Source organism: Octopus bimaculoides, chromosome 4, assembly GCF_046866305.1.
Source record: "Octopus bimaculoides isolate indiv1 chromosome 4, ASM4686630v1, whole genome shotgun sequence".
In the NCBI taxonomy this organism is placed as follows: domain Eukaryota; kingdom Metazoa; phylum Mollusca; class Cephalopoda; order Octopoda; family Octopodidae; genus Octopus; species Octopus bimaculoides.
Window position 1 is genome coordinate 129,748,863 of NC_142931.1, and position 13,654 is coordinate 129,762,516.

General features: G+C 37.6%; 1 protein-coding gene across 1 annotated transcript; it reads right to left on the minus strand.

The window, feature by feature from the left end:
• Positions 1–3,464: 3,464 nt before the first annotated feature.
• Positions 3,465–11,390, minus strand: LOC106878596 (cilia- and flagella-associated protein 107). The gene is made up of 3 exons (XM_014927852.3): positions 10,999–11,390; positions 7,535–7,814; positions 3,465–3,734 (listed from the first exon to the last, which is right to left on the minus strand). The coding sequence occupies exons 1-3, from the start codon at positions 11,230–11,232 to the stop codon at positions 3,508–3,510; spliced, it is 741 nt and encodes a 246-aa protein (XP_014783338.1). The 5' UTR covers positions 11,233–11,390; the 3' UTR covers positions 3,465–3,507.
• Between the last annotated feature and the right edge of the window lie 2,264 nt (positions 11,391–13,654).

Below are 13,654 nucleotides of genomic sequence, written 5' to 3' on the forward strand. Positions count from 1 at the left end.
GTTTCTCAACCATTTTTTTTACCTGTGGATCCCTTTTGATTATTTTTTTTTATTCCGGTGAATCTCCATAGCCATTCGATGTTTAAAAGCTAGTTTCATAGTCTCTTTTACTTGTTTCAGTCCTTTGACTGTGGCCATGCTGGATCGCCGCCTTTAGTCGAGCAAATCGACCCCGGGACTTATTCTTTGTAAGCCTAGTACTTATTCTATCGGTCTCTTTTGCCGAACCGCTAAGTTACGGGGACCTAACAACATCAGCATCGGTTGTCAAGCTATGTTGGAGGGGCAAACACAGACACACAAACATACATATATATATATATATATATACGATGGGCTTCTTTCAGTTTTCATCTACCAAATCCACTCACAAGGCTTTGGTTGGCCCGATGCCATAGTAGAAGGCACTGGTCCAAGGTACCACGCAGTGGGACTGAACCCGGAACCATGTGGTTGGTAAGCAAGCTACTTACCACACAACTACCCCTACGCCTATAAACTTCTTTCAAAATTTCTTTGTTGTTTCTTGCAATACATACATCTAAAGCAAAATTTTTTCACAGACCCTTTATAATACTGATGTAGATCCCCAATTATTTTGTTGCGTGGACCTCCAAAATCGTATATTGACCCTGGTTGAGAACCACTGACTTTAAACAAGAAAATAAATTTATGGCTTAGATAGAGTAGGAAGGGCAGTACTCATAATTTGGCTCAAACACTTGCAACTAAGCACCCTCTATTAAAGACCAGCTATAATTATCATAGCTGATTCTTCATATTAATTTGATACTACTTCTTTTAACCTATTAAGATTTAGAATGGCCATATCTAGTCCAAATATTCTAACTGTTTTATGCTCAAAGTGGCCGTATCCAACATAGAGTCCAGGACTGGCTGATTTTATTTTCAAACCAGACACATCCAGCCTCTCAAACCTTCTGTACAATGTCATGCTAAAAACAATTACATCATTGAAATCTCAAAACTATGAAATAACGTGAATAAATAAGCATTACCTCTGACAATAATCTGAATGCTAACACACCAAAATGCACTGAAAGTGGGTATATATATATATATATATATATATATATATATATATATATATATATACATATATACATATATATATATATGTAGTTTTCATGTAAACTTTCTGTGAACATTACTTCATTTACTTCTGTTATAAATCAATCAATGTATGCAGAGTATATTTGTACTCCTGATCTATTAAAATGAACAGGACTTAATGTTAAAATGAAGCTAATATTATGCCTATATATTGTTGCTAGCCATTGCAGTTCACTGCAATCTAAGTGGTCATAGATATGACATTCCCTTTCTTTGTAGTTTTTTTTTACGAAATAAAAAAATATTTTCATATTTTTCTATATGTGGAACATGTTTTTTATGAGTAATACTTGCCAGTAATTTCAATGTTTCATTTAGCAGACATACCTACAATAGTTATGAAGCTTCAATTCATGTTAGTTTCAAATCCAGGGGTTTTGAACCCAGTGTATCAAGAGGCAGATGCAAGCATGGCTGTGTATTTAGAAGTTTGCTTCCCAACCGTGTGGTTTTGGGTTCAGTCTTATTGTGTAGCACCTTGGGCAAATGTTTTCTAATATAGGCTTGACTGACCAGTGCCTTGTGAGTGGATCTGGTAGAAGGAAACTGAAAGAAGTCCATCACATACATATATATGAGTGTGTGTATGTATGTAGGTGTGTGTAATATATATATGGCATGTAAAAAGCACCCTTCAAATGTTGGGCATCATGGAGGTAATGACAAGTGACTGAGACCATTGGCGATATGCCGTGCTTGAGAGAACTTGTCAGGCCAAGAGAAATCGTAGTTGTGGCTGATGCCAGTGTCACATAACTGACACATAAAAAGCTCCCATTAGACTCTTGAAGTGGTTGGCATTAGGAGAGGCATCCAGCCATAGAAACTATGCTGAATTAGACTGGAACTTGGTGCAACTTACCAGTTTCAGTCAATCTCTCTAACCCATGCCAGCATGGAAAGCAGATGCTAAATGATGATAATGATGGTATGTGTATGTATGTAAGTACATGCAGGGTGTCCCAGAATTAACTATAGTTACAAGGTGGTGTTGAAAAGTTCCTGGCATTAAGGGTATCAAAAGACCTGGTTAGTGGCCCAAACTCTGAGTTCTTTTACAGGGATAAGAAAAACTGAGAAAGGAATATGTTGAATAAGCTCATAATTAACTGATTCTCCTGTATTTTCTTTTACTCAAAGCCAGTAACTTTTCAGCACCCCCTCGTAATTCATAGATAGTTAATACTGGGGCACCTTGTATATAGTATGTGATGCCTTAGAATTGCATGATAGATGTAAACAAGTATTACTGTCACTTAAGTGGTATCATTCATTTCCAGTCTTTTGTACAAACATATCTGGTCATTTGGAAAACAATACTTCACTTGGAAACAGGTGACAAGAAGAGCATAAATCAGCCCTGATTTAGCAGGTCTATGCTGAAATGCATTCCAACTTTGATATTCTTGGCTTTTTGTTTATCCAAAGATTACATTGTCCAAAGTATCTTTCCATTTTTAAGATAATATACCATGATTTGGCTGCTATTTTTTGCAGGCTGGCTTGTAAAACAGTTTTTTATCACTTGGTGTATAATAGAAAAAGACTTTAAAATTTTAGAAAATGATGTCTTCTATCTAAGTTCAGTTTATTAAACTCCTTTTTTTTTTTACTGTATGAGTTGCATAATTTTGATTAAAATTGTAATGACATGAGTTTGATTTCATATCAATACTGACATGTATACACAGACAGACACACACACACACACCTGATGGGCTTTATATACTTTCTGTCTAACAAATTCACTCACTAGGCATTGATCATAGCTATATTAGGAAACATGTGCCCAAGGGTTGTTCAGGGGAACTGGACCCCAAACCATATAGCTGGGAAGAAGATAAAGATGATAGTAATAGGGTGTCAGAGCAAACTCTCAAGATACAAGAAGATGAACTTAAGAGAGGATACAGACAGCGAATAAAATGGTTGTGGAGAGGATGCCCTGCAATAAACATGTTTTCAAGTGATAAATATGACAAGAAAAAATAGATGAAATGAAATAACAAATAAATCAACATTAAAAAAAAATGAATAAATAAAAAACAAATTAAAACCTTTAGTATTTGATTGACAGACCAGTTAAAATAAATTTAGTTTTGTTTATATCAGTAACCATAATAGAGGTCTGATTGAAATGAACAAGTTTTAAATGTCAAATTTCTGAACTTAGAAAAATGATATATGCTCAACAGTTTGTTGATTTGTAGATCTTGAGCTGGAAAAAATAAATGTTAAAAAAGAAAAAAAAAGCATATTTCTGAAATCACAGCAGCAGTTTTGTGGAAGATTTTTTGAGAGTAAAATAATGTCAAAGTCACAAGTACAAATAATGTCAAATGTATTTATACATCAGGTATAAATAGTAAAAAATTAGTGATGGTTTGTTAGGTGAGGAAAAACACATGGTAAGTTTCCAAATCTTCTCTCTGCTCGAGCAAATGGAGCTACACAAGTAGCATGTTTGCGCACGAATTTTTCTGGAGGATATTTTGTAAAGTCAAGCCGATAAATTGTATTGTATGTATCTTCATCATCTCTCAGATTTTTGACCCACTTTTTCCTTAAAGCTTTAAGCAAACCAAATTGTGTTGGGGCTCCTGAAAGTAGAAAATTTTAATCGGAAGCATTAGGATTGTTTTACAATCCTAGTTAGATTTATGGATAAATAAGAAATGTATTCATAGCAAATGTATTTTACTCAGGTCTATCTGAGACAAGTATCTCTTACAGTAAATGTACCCAATTCCATTTTGAAAATTGAAAAACAGAAATAGCAGAACGCTGATGCAAGTGATAAGAACTACTCAGTGTACAGGTTATGGACACGTTTAGTGTTCGGGGGTGGAGATTAATGAAAGACAGGAGACTGCTGATGATCATAATAATAATAATAATAATAATAATGGTTTCAAATTTTGGCACAAGGCTAGCAATTTCAGGATAGGGGTAAGTCAATTATATTGACCTCAGTACTCAACTGGTTCTTATATTATCAACCCCAAAATGATAAAAGGCAAAGTCAACCTTGGCAGAATTTGAACTCAGAATGTAATGGAAGATGAAATGCCACTAAGCATTTTGTCTGGCATGCTAATGATTCCGTCAGCTTGTTTGGTGATATACTGTGCTTGAGAAGACTCATCAAACCAAGTCAAACCGTGGTCATGGCTGTTGCCAGTGTTATGGAAACGGCACCCATATAATCGTAGCCATGGTTGTTGCCGATGTCATGTAAATAGCACCTGTGACAGTGGCATGTAGAAAGCACCAAGCACATTCTTGGAGTGGTTGGCATTAGGAAGGGCATCCAGCCATAGAAACCATGTCAAATCAGACTGGAACTTGGTACAGCTCTCTGGTTCACAAGTTGCAGTCAAACCATCTAACCCATGCTAGCATGGAAAGCTGACATTAAATGAATAATAATAATAATAACAATCCTTTCTACTATAGGCACAAGGCCTGAAATTAGGTGGAGGGGACTAGATGATTACATCGACCCCCCAGTATTTCACTGGTATTTAATCTAATGACCCCGAAAGGATGAAAGGCAAAGTTGACCTTAGTAGAATATGAACTCAGAACATTGCAGCAGACAAAATACCGCTAAGCATTTCACCTGGTGTGGTAATGATTCTGCCAGCTCACCACCTTAATAATAATAATAATAATGTCAAATTTTCTTTGTTTTCATAAGTCAGACAAGAGTATGTTGAGGAAGAGTTTCCTACTGCTGGACACCCCTCATGGTACCAACCCCAATGTATTTCCGAGTGGCATAGTAATCTCCCAGTCTATTGATCAACAAATAGCTTAGACATGTTTTATGCGGAAAACTAGAAACAAACAAAACTGTAGGAAAGAGTCTTTTATTTATGAAGATTGTACAACATGTTAAGACATATCAAGAAATGTGAATGAGCTTTTGTGGTGGTTTGCAAAGCAAATGACAGCATAAATGAAGTCACTGTTTACGATCTGTGAACAAACACATATAGATAGGGGAAATATAAATTCATTTACACAAACACACACAGAAACATGACAGGTTTCTTTCAGTTTCCACTCATAGGACTTTAGACAACCTCAGGCTACAGTAGAAGATATTTGCTCAAGGTGGGGATCGAATTTGACCGTGAAAAATATGTTGCATCACCAGTAACAGGCCGTGGTGGTTAGTATATTAAAGTTTGCTGCACCTCCCCACTGTTCTGCATCCCTCTACTTTCCCCAACTCATACATGATTATTTTTCTTTCGTTTTCCTGAGTCATGTAGACTCATAGGGCTGCTTTCATATAGACTGGAGTCATATAGACTCATAGGGCTGGTTTCCACGGTGTATATATATTCTCCAGAGGCGCAATGGCCCAGTGGTTAGGGCAGTGGACTCGCGGTCATAGGATCATGGTTTCGATTCCCAGACCGGGCATTGTGAGTGTTTATTAAGCGAAAACACTTAAAGCTCCACGAGGCTCCGGCAGGGGATGGTGGTGAACCCTACTGTACTCTTTCACCACAACTTTCTCTCACTCTTTCTTCCTATTTCTGTTGTACCTGTATTTCAAAGGGCCAGCCTTGTCACACTCTGTGTCACGCTGAATATCCCCGAGAACTACGTTAAGAGTACACGTGTCTGTGGAGTGCTCAGCCACTTGCATGTTAATTTCACGAGCAGGCTGTTCTGTTGACCGGATCAACTGGAACCCTCGATGTCGTAAGCGACAGAGTGTCAACAACAACAACAACAATATATTCTCCATCTGGATGGTGGGGCCGCTTTGTTAGAGGATTACTCATTTTTACCAGTTGAGTGAACTGAAGCAATGTGAAAGGAAGTGTTTTGTCCAAGGACACAACAGATCGCACGGTTCAGGAATCGAAACCACAATCTTACAATCATGAGTCCGACACGCTAAGCTACATGCTTCCACTCTCATACATCATTGGTCATCTATCACTCCCTACATCCACTCTGTATGGTTGTTACCCACCTCTCCCCAATCTCCAATCCCTTGCAAATACCAACTTACCTAGTTCCTCTGTCCCAACACACGTCTACTCACCTCCCGCCTTGGGAAGTCACCTGGACTTGCAGCTCCTGCTGATCATTCTCGCTCTTTCTCCTAAGGGTGAGTAACCATGGAGCATTTATACAAGATTCTGCTTGCTCCACCCTCCTCCCATCATATTTTAACCTCATCATCTCCTTGCATAAATGCCTACCCACCAATAAATTCTGTAGTCTTGCAAGTTGTATGGTAACCTCACTAGTGCTGGTGGTATGAAAAAAGCACCCAGTACTTATAGTAAAGTGGTTGGCAATAGAAAAGGCATCCAGACATAGAGATCATGCCAATGCAAACATTGGAGCTCGGCTTGGTCTTTGGACTTATTGGATCCTGTCAAACCATCCAACTCATGTCAGTATGGAACACAGATATTAAATGACGGCGAGCTGGCAGAAACGTTAGCACGCCGGGCGAAATGCTTAACAGTATTTCGTCTGCCACTACGTTCTGAGTTCAAATTCCGCCGAGGCCGACTTAGCCTTTCATCCTTTCAGGGGTCGATTAAATAAGTACCAGTTATTCAACGGGTTTGTTATAATCGACTTAATCCGTTTGTCTGTCCTTGTTTGTCCCCTCTATGTTTAGCCCCTTGTGGGCAATAAAGAAATAAGATATTGAATGACAATGGTGATGATTAGCTAAAATCAATATCAGAAACTTTGCTCTGAACAACTATGTTTTCTAATTACAAATTTGTACCATACAGTCTTTGGAGTAAAAAGTAAATAACTTGAGGCAAAAACTGCATAAACAGAATTAAACTTTTAGTGTTCATATTCTAACAAATGCAATGCTTATTTTTATTACTGTTTTCATAACAAGGTGAGTAACCACGAAGCTTTTATACAAGATTCTGCTTGCTCCACCCTCCTCCTATCATATTTTAACCTCATCATCTCCTTGCATAAATGCCTACCCACCAATAAATTCTGTAGTCTTGCAAGTTGTATGGTAACCTCACTAGTGCTGGCGGTATGAAAAAAGCACCCACTACTTATAGTAAAGTGGTTGGCAATAGAAAAGGCATCCAGACATAGAGATCATGCTAATGCAAACATTGTTAGAATTGTTTAGAATTAATCATGCATTACTTTGTTTAGAATTGTTTAGAATTAATCATGTCACATTGTTTAGAATTAATCATGCATTACCTCGTAACCTCAAGATTTCAATGATGACTGTTTATATTTAGAATGACATTGTAAAGTAGGTGTTAGAGGCTGGATCTAAAACAGGTAGAATATTTTGGCCAGATATATGACTGGTCTACATGCTAAAGGGCTATACATGTTTATGAAAACAGTAATAAAATATTGGGAACTTTACCAAAATAAGGATGGTCACTCTTTTCAGGAATCCAGGCATCGTGTGTAAAATTCCAGGTTCGTAAAGTCGGTAAATTTTTTTCTCTCCAACGTTGGTTATAATCCTCATCATACATTGTAATCTGATTATTGTTGTATATGTCACTGTAATTGGTTATAAGATCCTCTCCAACGCCTGTGTTGTTCCTCAGTTTGTTTTGGAGAGCTTTCTGTCTGTCAGGTAGATATGAACTTGTCTTTGGTCGTAGGCATTCTGCCTCTTCAGCTTGGTCTCTGTTCCACTGAAAGTGAAATGTATTTGGCCTATCAATAAAGTACAATGTGTACACTCTTACATACGCCGTAGCTAAAGTTATTTCAATAAATGAGTTTCAGAAGCATAAAAGATTCTGTGGTATACTCTCTCTCTCTCTCTCTCTCTCTCTCTCTCTCTCTCTCTCTCTCATCATCGTCGTTTATCGTCGTTTAACGTCCGCTTTCCATGCTAGCATGGATTGGACGATTTGACTGAGGACTGGTGGCAACACCAGGCTCCAATCTGATTTGGCAAAGTTTCTACAGCTGGATGCCCTTCCTAATGCCAACCACTCAGAGAGTGTAGTGGGTGATTTTACGTGCCAACCACATGCTTCAGGTTCATTCCCACTGCATGGCACCTTGAGCAAGTGTCTTCTACTATAGCTTCAGGCTTGGTAGACAGTAACCCTAACCCTAACCCTAAAACCCTAAAGCTAAAACCAGAACAAGCGCACGAACGATGTCATAAATAACAGTACCACCAATAGTTGTTGTTGACAAACAACGGCACTAATTTTATTCAAGGGAAAAGATCCCATTACACCGCTAGAACGTGTTGTTTACATTCCACAGCAGTAATTGTTTTCACCTCAATAGACGTAAGTGATTGGTTGAAATTACCGAAATACGACAACTTTTAACATGAAATAACTTCGAATATAAAATTTTTTCTCTGTTCTATAAGACAAAATATACAAGTGTATGAAGTTTGAAAGTGTTTCGGTAGAAAACACACTAAATAAAACATAAATAAAAAGTAGCGCCCGCTAAATCAGAAAGATCCGAAAGTTTTTGTTTATGATTTTTTTGGATAATCTCTGTTGACCAACATTTTTCATGTCGCTGCATAACATATGTGCGATGTTATTGCACCCAAGACCGGATTTAGCCCAAGTGGGGCCCCTGAGCCAATAGGTTTTGAAGGCCCTTACGATTTTGCGTATGCAATTTTCAACTGTTTAGATATAAACAATCGGAATGTGCATTGTAAAAACAAATATAACGTTGTAAATTGTTGTTGGCACTCCGTCGCTTACGACGTCGAGGGTTCCAGTTGCTGCCTGCTCGTGAAATTAACGTGCAAATGGCTGAGCACTCCACAGACACGTGTACCCTTAACGTAGTTCTCGGGGATATTCAGTATGACACAGTGTGACAAGGCTGACCCTTTGAATTACAGGCACAACAGAAACAGGAAGTAAGTGTGAGAGAAAGTTGTGGTGAAAGAGTACAGCAGGGTTCACCACCATCCCCTGCCGGAGCCTCGTGGAGCATTAGGTGTTTTCGCTCAATAAACATTCACAACGCCCGGTCTGGGAATCGAAACCGCGATCCTATGATCGTGAGTCCGCTGCCCTAACCACTGGGCCATTGCGCCTCCACAACGTTGTAAATAATCTAAATACAAAGAACATATATAATTTCAATCAATTTTGCATTTTCCTAAAATGTTTTTGCATATTCCATAACTTTAACAAATTCCAACATTTTCTGACATGTTGATGTTTGGATAATGTTTTGGGCCTAATTGCCCTCTGATTAAATGAGAAGAAACATGGTCAAAGTATTTTTTTAAAAAAAAGGCACTACTTTAAAGAGCTAATTCAAAACACAAGATAGGTGCTACACACAGTTTGAAGAACCCCGCCAAATTAAAAGGTAGATTTAGAGGGATTCAGTTAAATTTTATGGCTTTCTAAATTTAAAAGGGCCCAGTAAATCTAAAGAGGGCTCCATAATTTTAAAAAGAACACTATAGGGAATTTAAAAAATTACAAATTTTTATTTGATCGCTGTAAATGTATTTTTTAAATTTTAACTTCAAGCTTTAGGCTTCACCAACCCAAGCTTGGAGGCCCTTGAACCATAGCTCATATATAAATCCAGCCCTGACTGTACCAGTATATCATATATGCCAGTGGTTCCCAAACTTTTTAGAGACGCGACCCACTATTTATGACACCAGTTTATGGCGACCCACTTTAACTCTACTGGGTAAAAACATTAATGAAAGAAACAAAACGTTTTATAACTGTTTCAACGTCTCCATACCCTATGGGCAGGTATTAACTCTAATACAAAACCTCGAAGCAGTAACTGTTATCGGCTCGATCAGTGTTGTACTGCGCCTAGTTAAAGTTCTCTATAAATAGGTAAAAACAGACTTTTCTATTTTACGATTACGTACGAATAAATAACTTGAGAAAATGACCACCTCTGATTTGTTAAGTTCGTGAAAAAAGCCTACTGCTTGATAAAACAACCAGTCTGGTATTGAAAACGTGAGTTTTGAACTATCTCGATAGATAGCAGTTAATCAAAGCTAATGCGTAATTTTATAACTTTTTGCGACCCACTAGGATTCCGTTCGCGACCCAACAGTGGGTCGCGACTCATAGTTTGGGAACCACTGATATATGCAAAAGCACGCTGGGCGGACCAATGAAAACAACTCTTACTCGATCAACTAGAAATACCGGCAAAATATCCCTTAAATATACACCCACTGTCTTAAAACGAAAAGGCTATATTGGATAATACTGTGGGTCCTAGATGCCCCTAAAAAAATGGGAAGTCACAATTGGGAAAGCTGTGATTCTGAGCTAAACAACAACATAAAATATACTCAAAGTTAATAGACTTTGTTACGATAAGTTAATTTTTTTCAACACGAATGCTCCTGAGTTCCATGCGAAACTCCTACAGAATCATTCAAATTGCTCAAGGCAGCTGCCAAGCATCACTCAACAAATACCTAACCATCTTTACAATATAGATCACGTTTTAAGAGCTAAATTTTAATCCCACAATGAAGATAGAATGATCAGTCTAGTAAAATTCATGTTAAGGCGTTTTACAATCTCTGTTGCTGTTGTTGTAGGCTAATATCCAGCGGGAAACATGAATGAGAAGAATGTCCTTAAGAGATGAGATTCTAGAGAAGCGTCGAGCAGTAAGATACATGGAAAGTGAGAAAGAGTGTAGATATATATGGGAAAGAAATGATTTAGTTGTGTTCAAAACTGAGTGTAGGATGGTGCGAAAGGAAACACGGTGTTTCAGTAAGGTTAGACGAGGGAGACATGGTGTTAAGAATAAAGATGTAAAATTAAAGCAACTAAAGAAACAAAAATAGCTTATTCTATTGTGTATAAGTTCAAACCTCACCGATAGTCTATTCTCAGTCCAGTTTCCAGTCAATACTATGGGAGAAAAATATCTTTCTAGCTTCCAACTGGGGTCAGCAACACCAGGAGGCTGCGCATAGCCCAGGTCTATAGTCCTTTGATAGTACAAGCCTCCAGGGTGACAAACATTTACGTCCCTTGTTAAACCTGTTGACACGGGTGGCAAACGATTGACTTGATAATTGTGAGGGTTGTCTTTTAACTTTAGGTCCATGATAATGATAATTACAAGTATAGAAATATAACCTTCTATTAAGCAATTTATTCTGGGAATTGACAAATGCTGATTATACTTATACGTTCTTTCTACGAAAAGACAAAGTGTAAAGTGTTTGCTAAGCGTTAGGAACCGTTGCCGGGCAACCAGGAAAAGAACGTCATTCTTATTTCTTATTAATTTTGGAATGCAGTGATATAGCAAGTTTGTCTCGTGAAAATAATCTGAAGGACATTCGTCACTTGCCTAACCTTCCAGTACATTAATTTTTATTATCTACTTCAAGAAGGAGGTAATCTAGTCCTTCTTGAGATAATACAGCATATTGACGAGAGAGTTAGATGAAGTATTTAACAGCGATAGCATAGCGTTATCCGATTCAGGAAACACCAACCATTGTTTTATGGTTAAAAGGAGGAGGCAAGGAGACAGAGAGAGAGAGAGAGAGAGAGAGAGAGAGAGAGAGAGAGAGAGAGAGAGAGAGAGAGAGAGAGAGAGAGAGAGAGAGAGAGAGAGAGAGAGAGAGAGAGAGAGAGAGAACCCTCTGTATCCGAGATCACCCTCTGTGTCTTCTGATCAGGTTCTGGTGTCACAGCTTAATACTCAAGTCAGCGCGATTTCCCTAATAGCTGTTTTCACAGTTCTAACCGAACTCGGAGATGGATGAAGAATCAACGCAGCCATACGTATCGTTGCAACGTGAAAGATCAGCAAAATCATCAATTATTCGTGAAGAACTCCAGCATCTGTAAAACATGATGTTCATATATGATTGACTCAGTATTTCCATGAAGCCTTGTAAAAAAGAAAGGCAAAAGAACGTAGCAATAATGTCGTATAACATTATAACCAAATCTTATAACCAACGTAACACAAGCTTTGTGCCTATAGTAGAGCCAATTATTATGCTAATAATAAAAGTCAAATTAAGTCAATCACCACGGATGTATTTAATCCCACTGATAACCCTTTAGTAGTTTAAATGCACTTCTTTTTTCTTTTGATTAAAAAATTTTTTTTTTATAATTTAAAAATTGTAGATGATATATGCACTTAAACAATTCCTCACCCACCCTCAGTTCTAAAGCGATAGGAAATGACTTGAAAATTCTTCCCCCAGGAAATTTTGAAATGATTGAACAGCTTCGAATTAGCAACTGAAATGATAAGGATTATTTGTCATAGCAAGCGAACAAATAAGCAACTAATTTGTGACTAACCTAAAAGGTACTGAGCCAACTTAATCGAGCGAATAACTGTTTTCATTAGGAGAGGTGCCAAAACTAATAGAAAACGTGCTGGTATAAGCCTGCTGAGAAACATATCTTGGTTAAAGAGCATATCAAATTAAATTTTCAATAGTTGCCATGAGATAACTTAGAACTTGCGGTTCTGCCGACTAGATACTTAAAAACGTCATTGTTAACAATTTTATGAGTTTATCTCCCCCACGTCGGTATCTGCTGCAGCTGTAAATAAAGTTACGCACACACATACACACATATTGATTTCAAATTTTGGCACCAGGTCAGCAAATTCAGGGTGGTGGGTAGTCGATTACATCCACCCAGTACTCAACTGGTACTTATTTTATCGACCCCGAAAGGAAAAGTCGACCTCGGTGGAATTTGAACTCAGAACATGAAGACGGACGAAATAACGCTATGCATTTTGTCCGTCGTGCTAACGATTCTGCCAGCTTGCCATATTAAACAAGGTATAAATAATAGTCATTACATTTTTGTCTTAATTGTAGTAAATTTGACATACAGCTGCTTCAAATAGTCATTATAGGTTCGTTATTGATGTTTACTCAATCTGCTCGTTGACGGGTTGAAAAAAATTGGACGACCTAAAAAACATAATGCTATTTTCGTCAGAGCTCACTAATAACTCTCTCTCTCTGTATGTATATATATATATATATATATATATATATATATATATATATATATATATATATATATATATATATATATATATATATATATATATATATATATATATATATATATATAAAACTTAGATATGTTTCGACCAAAGATTGGTCCAGGCCATGTCTAACTTCATAGCACCGCCTGATAGGATTATCTAAATCCTTTTTAAGTCAAGTTTTGTGGTATTATGGTCCATTCAAGTAGTAAGTTCTTGTTGAGTGAGTTGTATCCAGGTATGGGTGACTTATCTGGTATTCCCTGAAGAAATTTGTCCAGACTCCGTTTAAAGGTGATGGGATCCTTTTCCTCTTTGATCTGTTTTAGGACAATGTTAAACAGGGCAGGACCTGTTGAGGAAAAGAAATTGTGTCGCAGTGTACCTATATGATTTGATCCTGAATTGGGCAGGGGACGTATGGCCCGTGGTCTCAGCTTTGGTTGAACCTTGAAGCTAATGTTCAGGTCGTTTGGGCAATGCTGGC

Excerpts from the sequence above, each read along its gene's own strand:
- LOC106878596 (XM_014927852.3), bottom strand. The coding sequence starts at position 11,232 with ATGGACCTAAAGTTAAAAGACAACCCTCACAATTATCAAGTCAATCGT. Across the intron at positions 7,815-10,998 it reads GGACTGAGAATAGACTATCG|TGGAACAGAGACCAAGCTGA; the intron begins GTGAGGTTTGAA and ends TTTCACTTTCAG. Across the intron at positions 3,735-7,534 it reads GAGTGACCATCCTTATTTTG|GAGCCCCAACACAATTTGGT; the intron begins GTAAAGTTCCCA and ends TTCTACTTTCAG.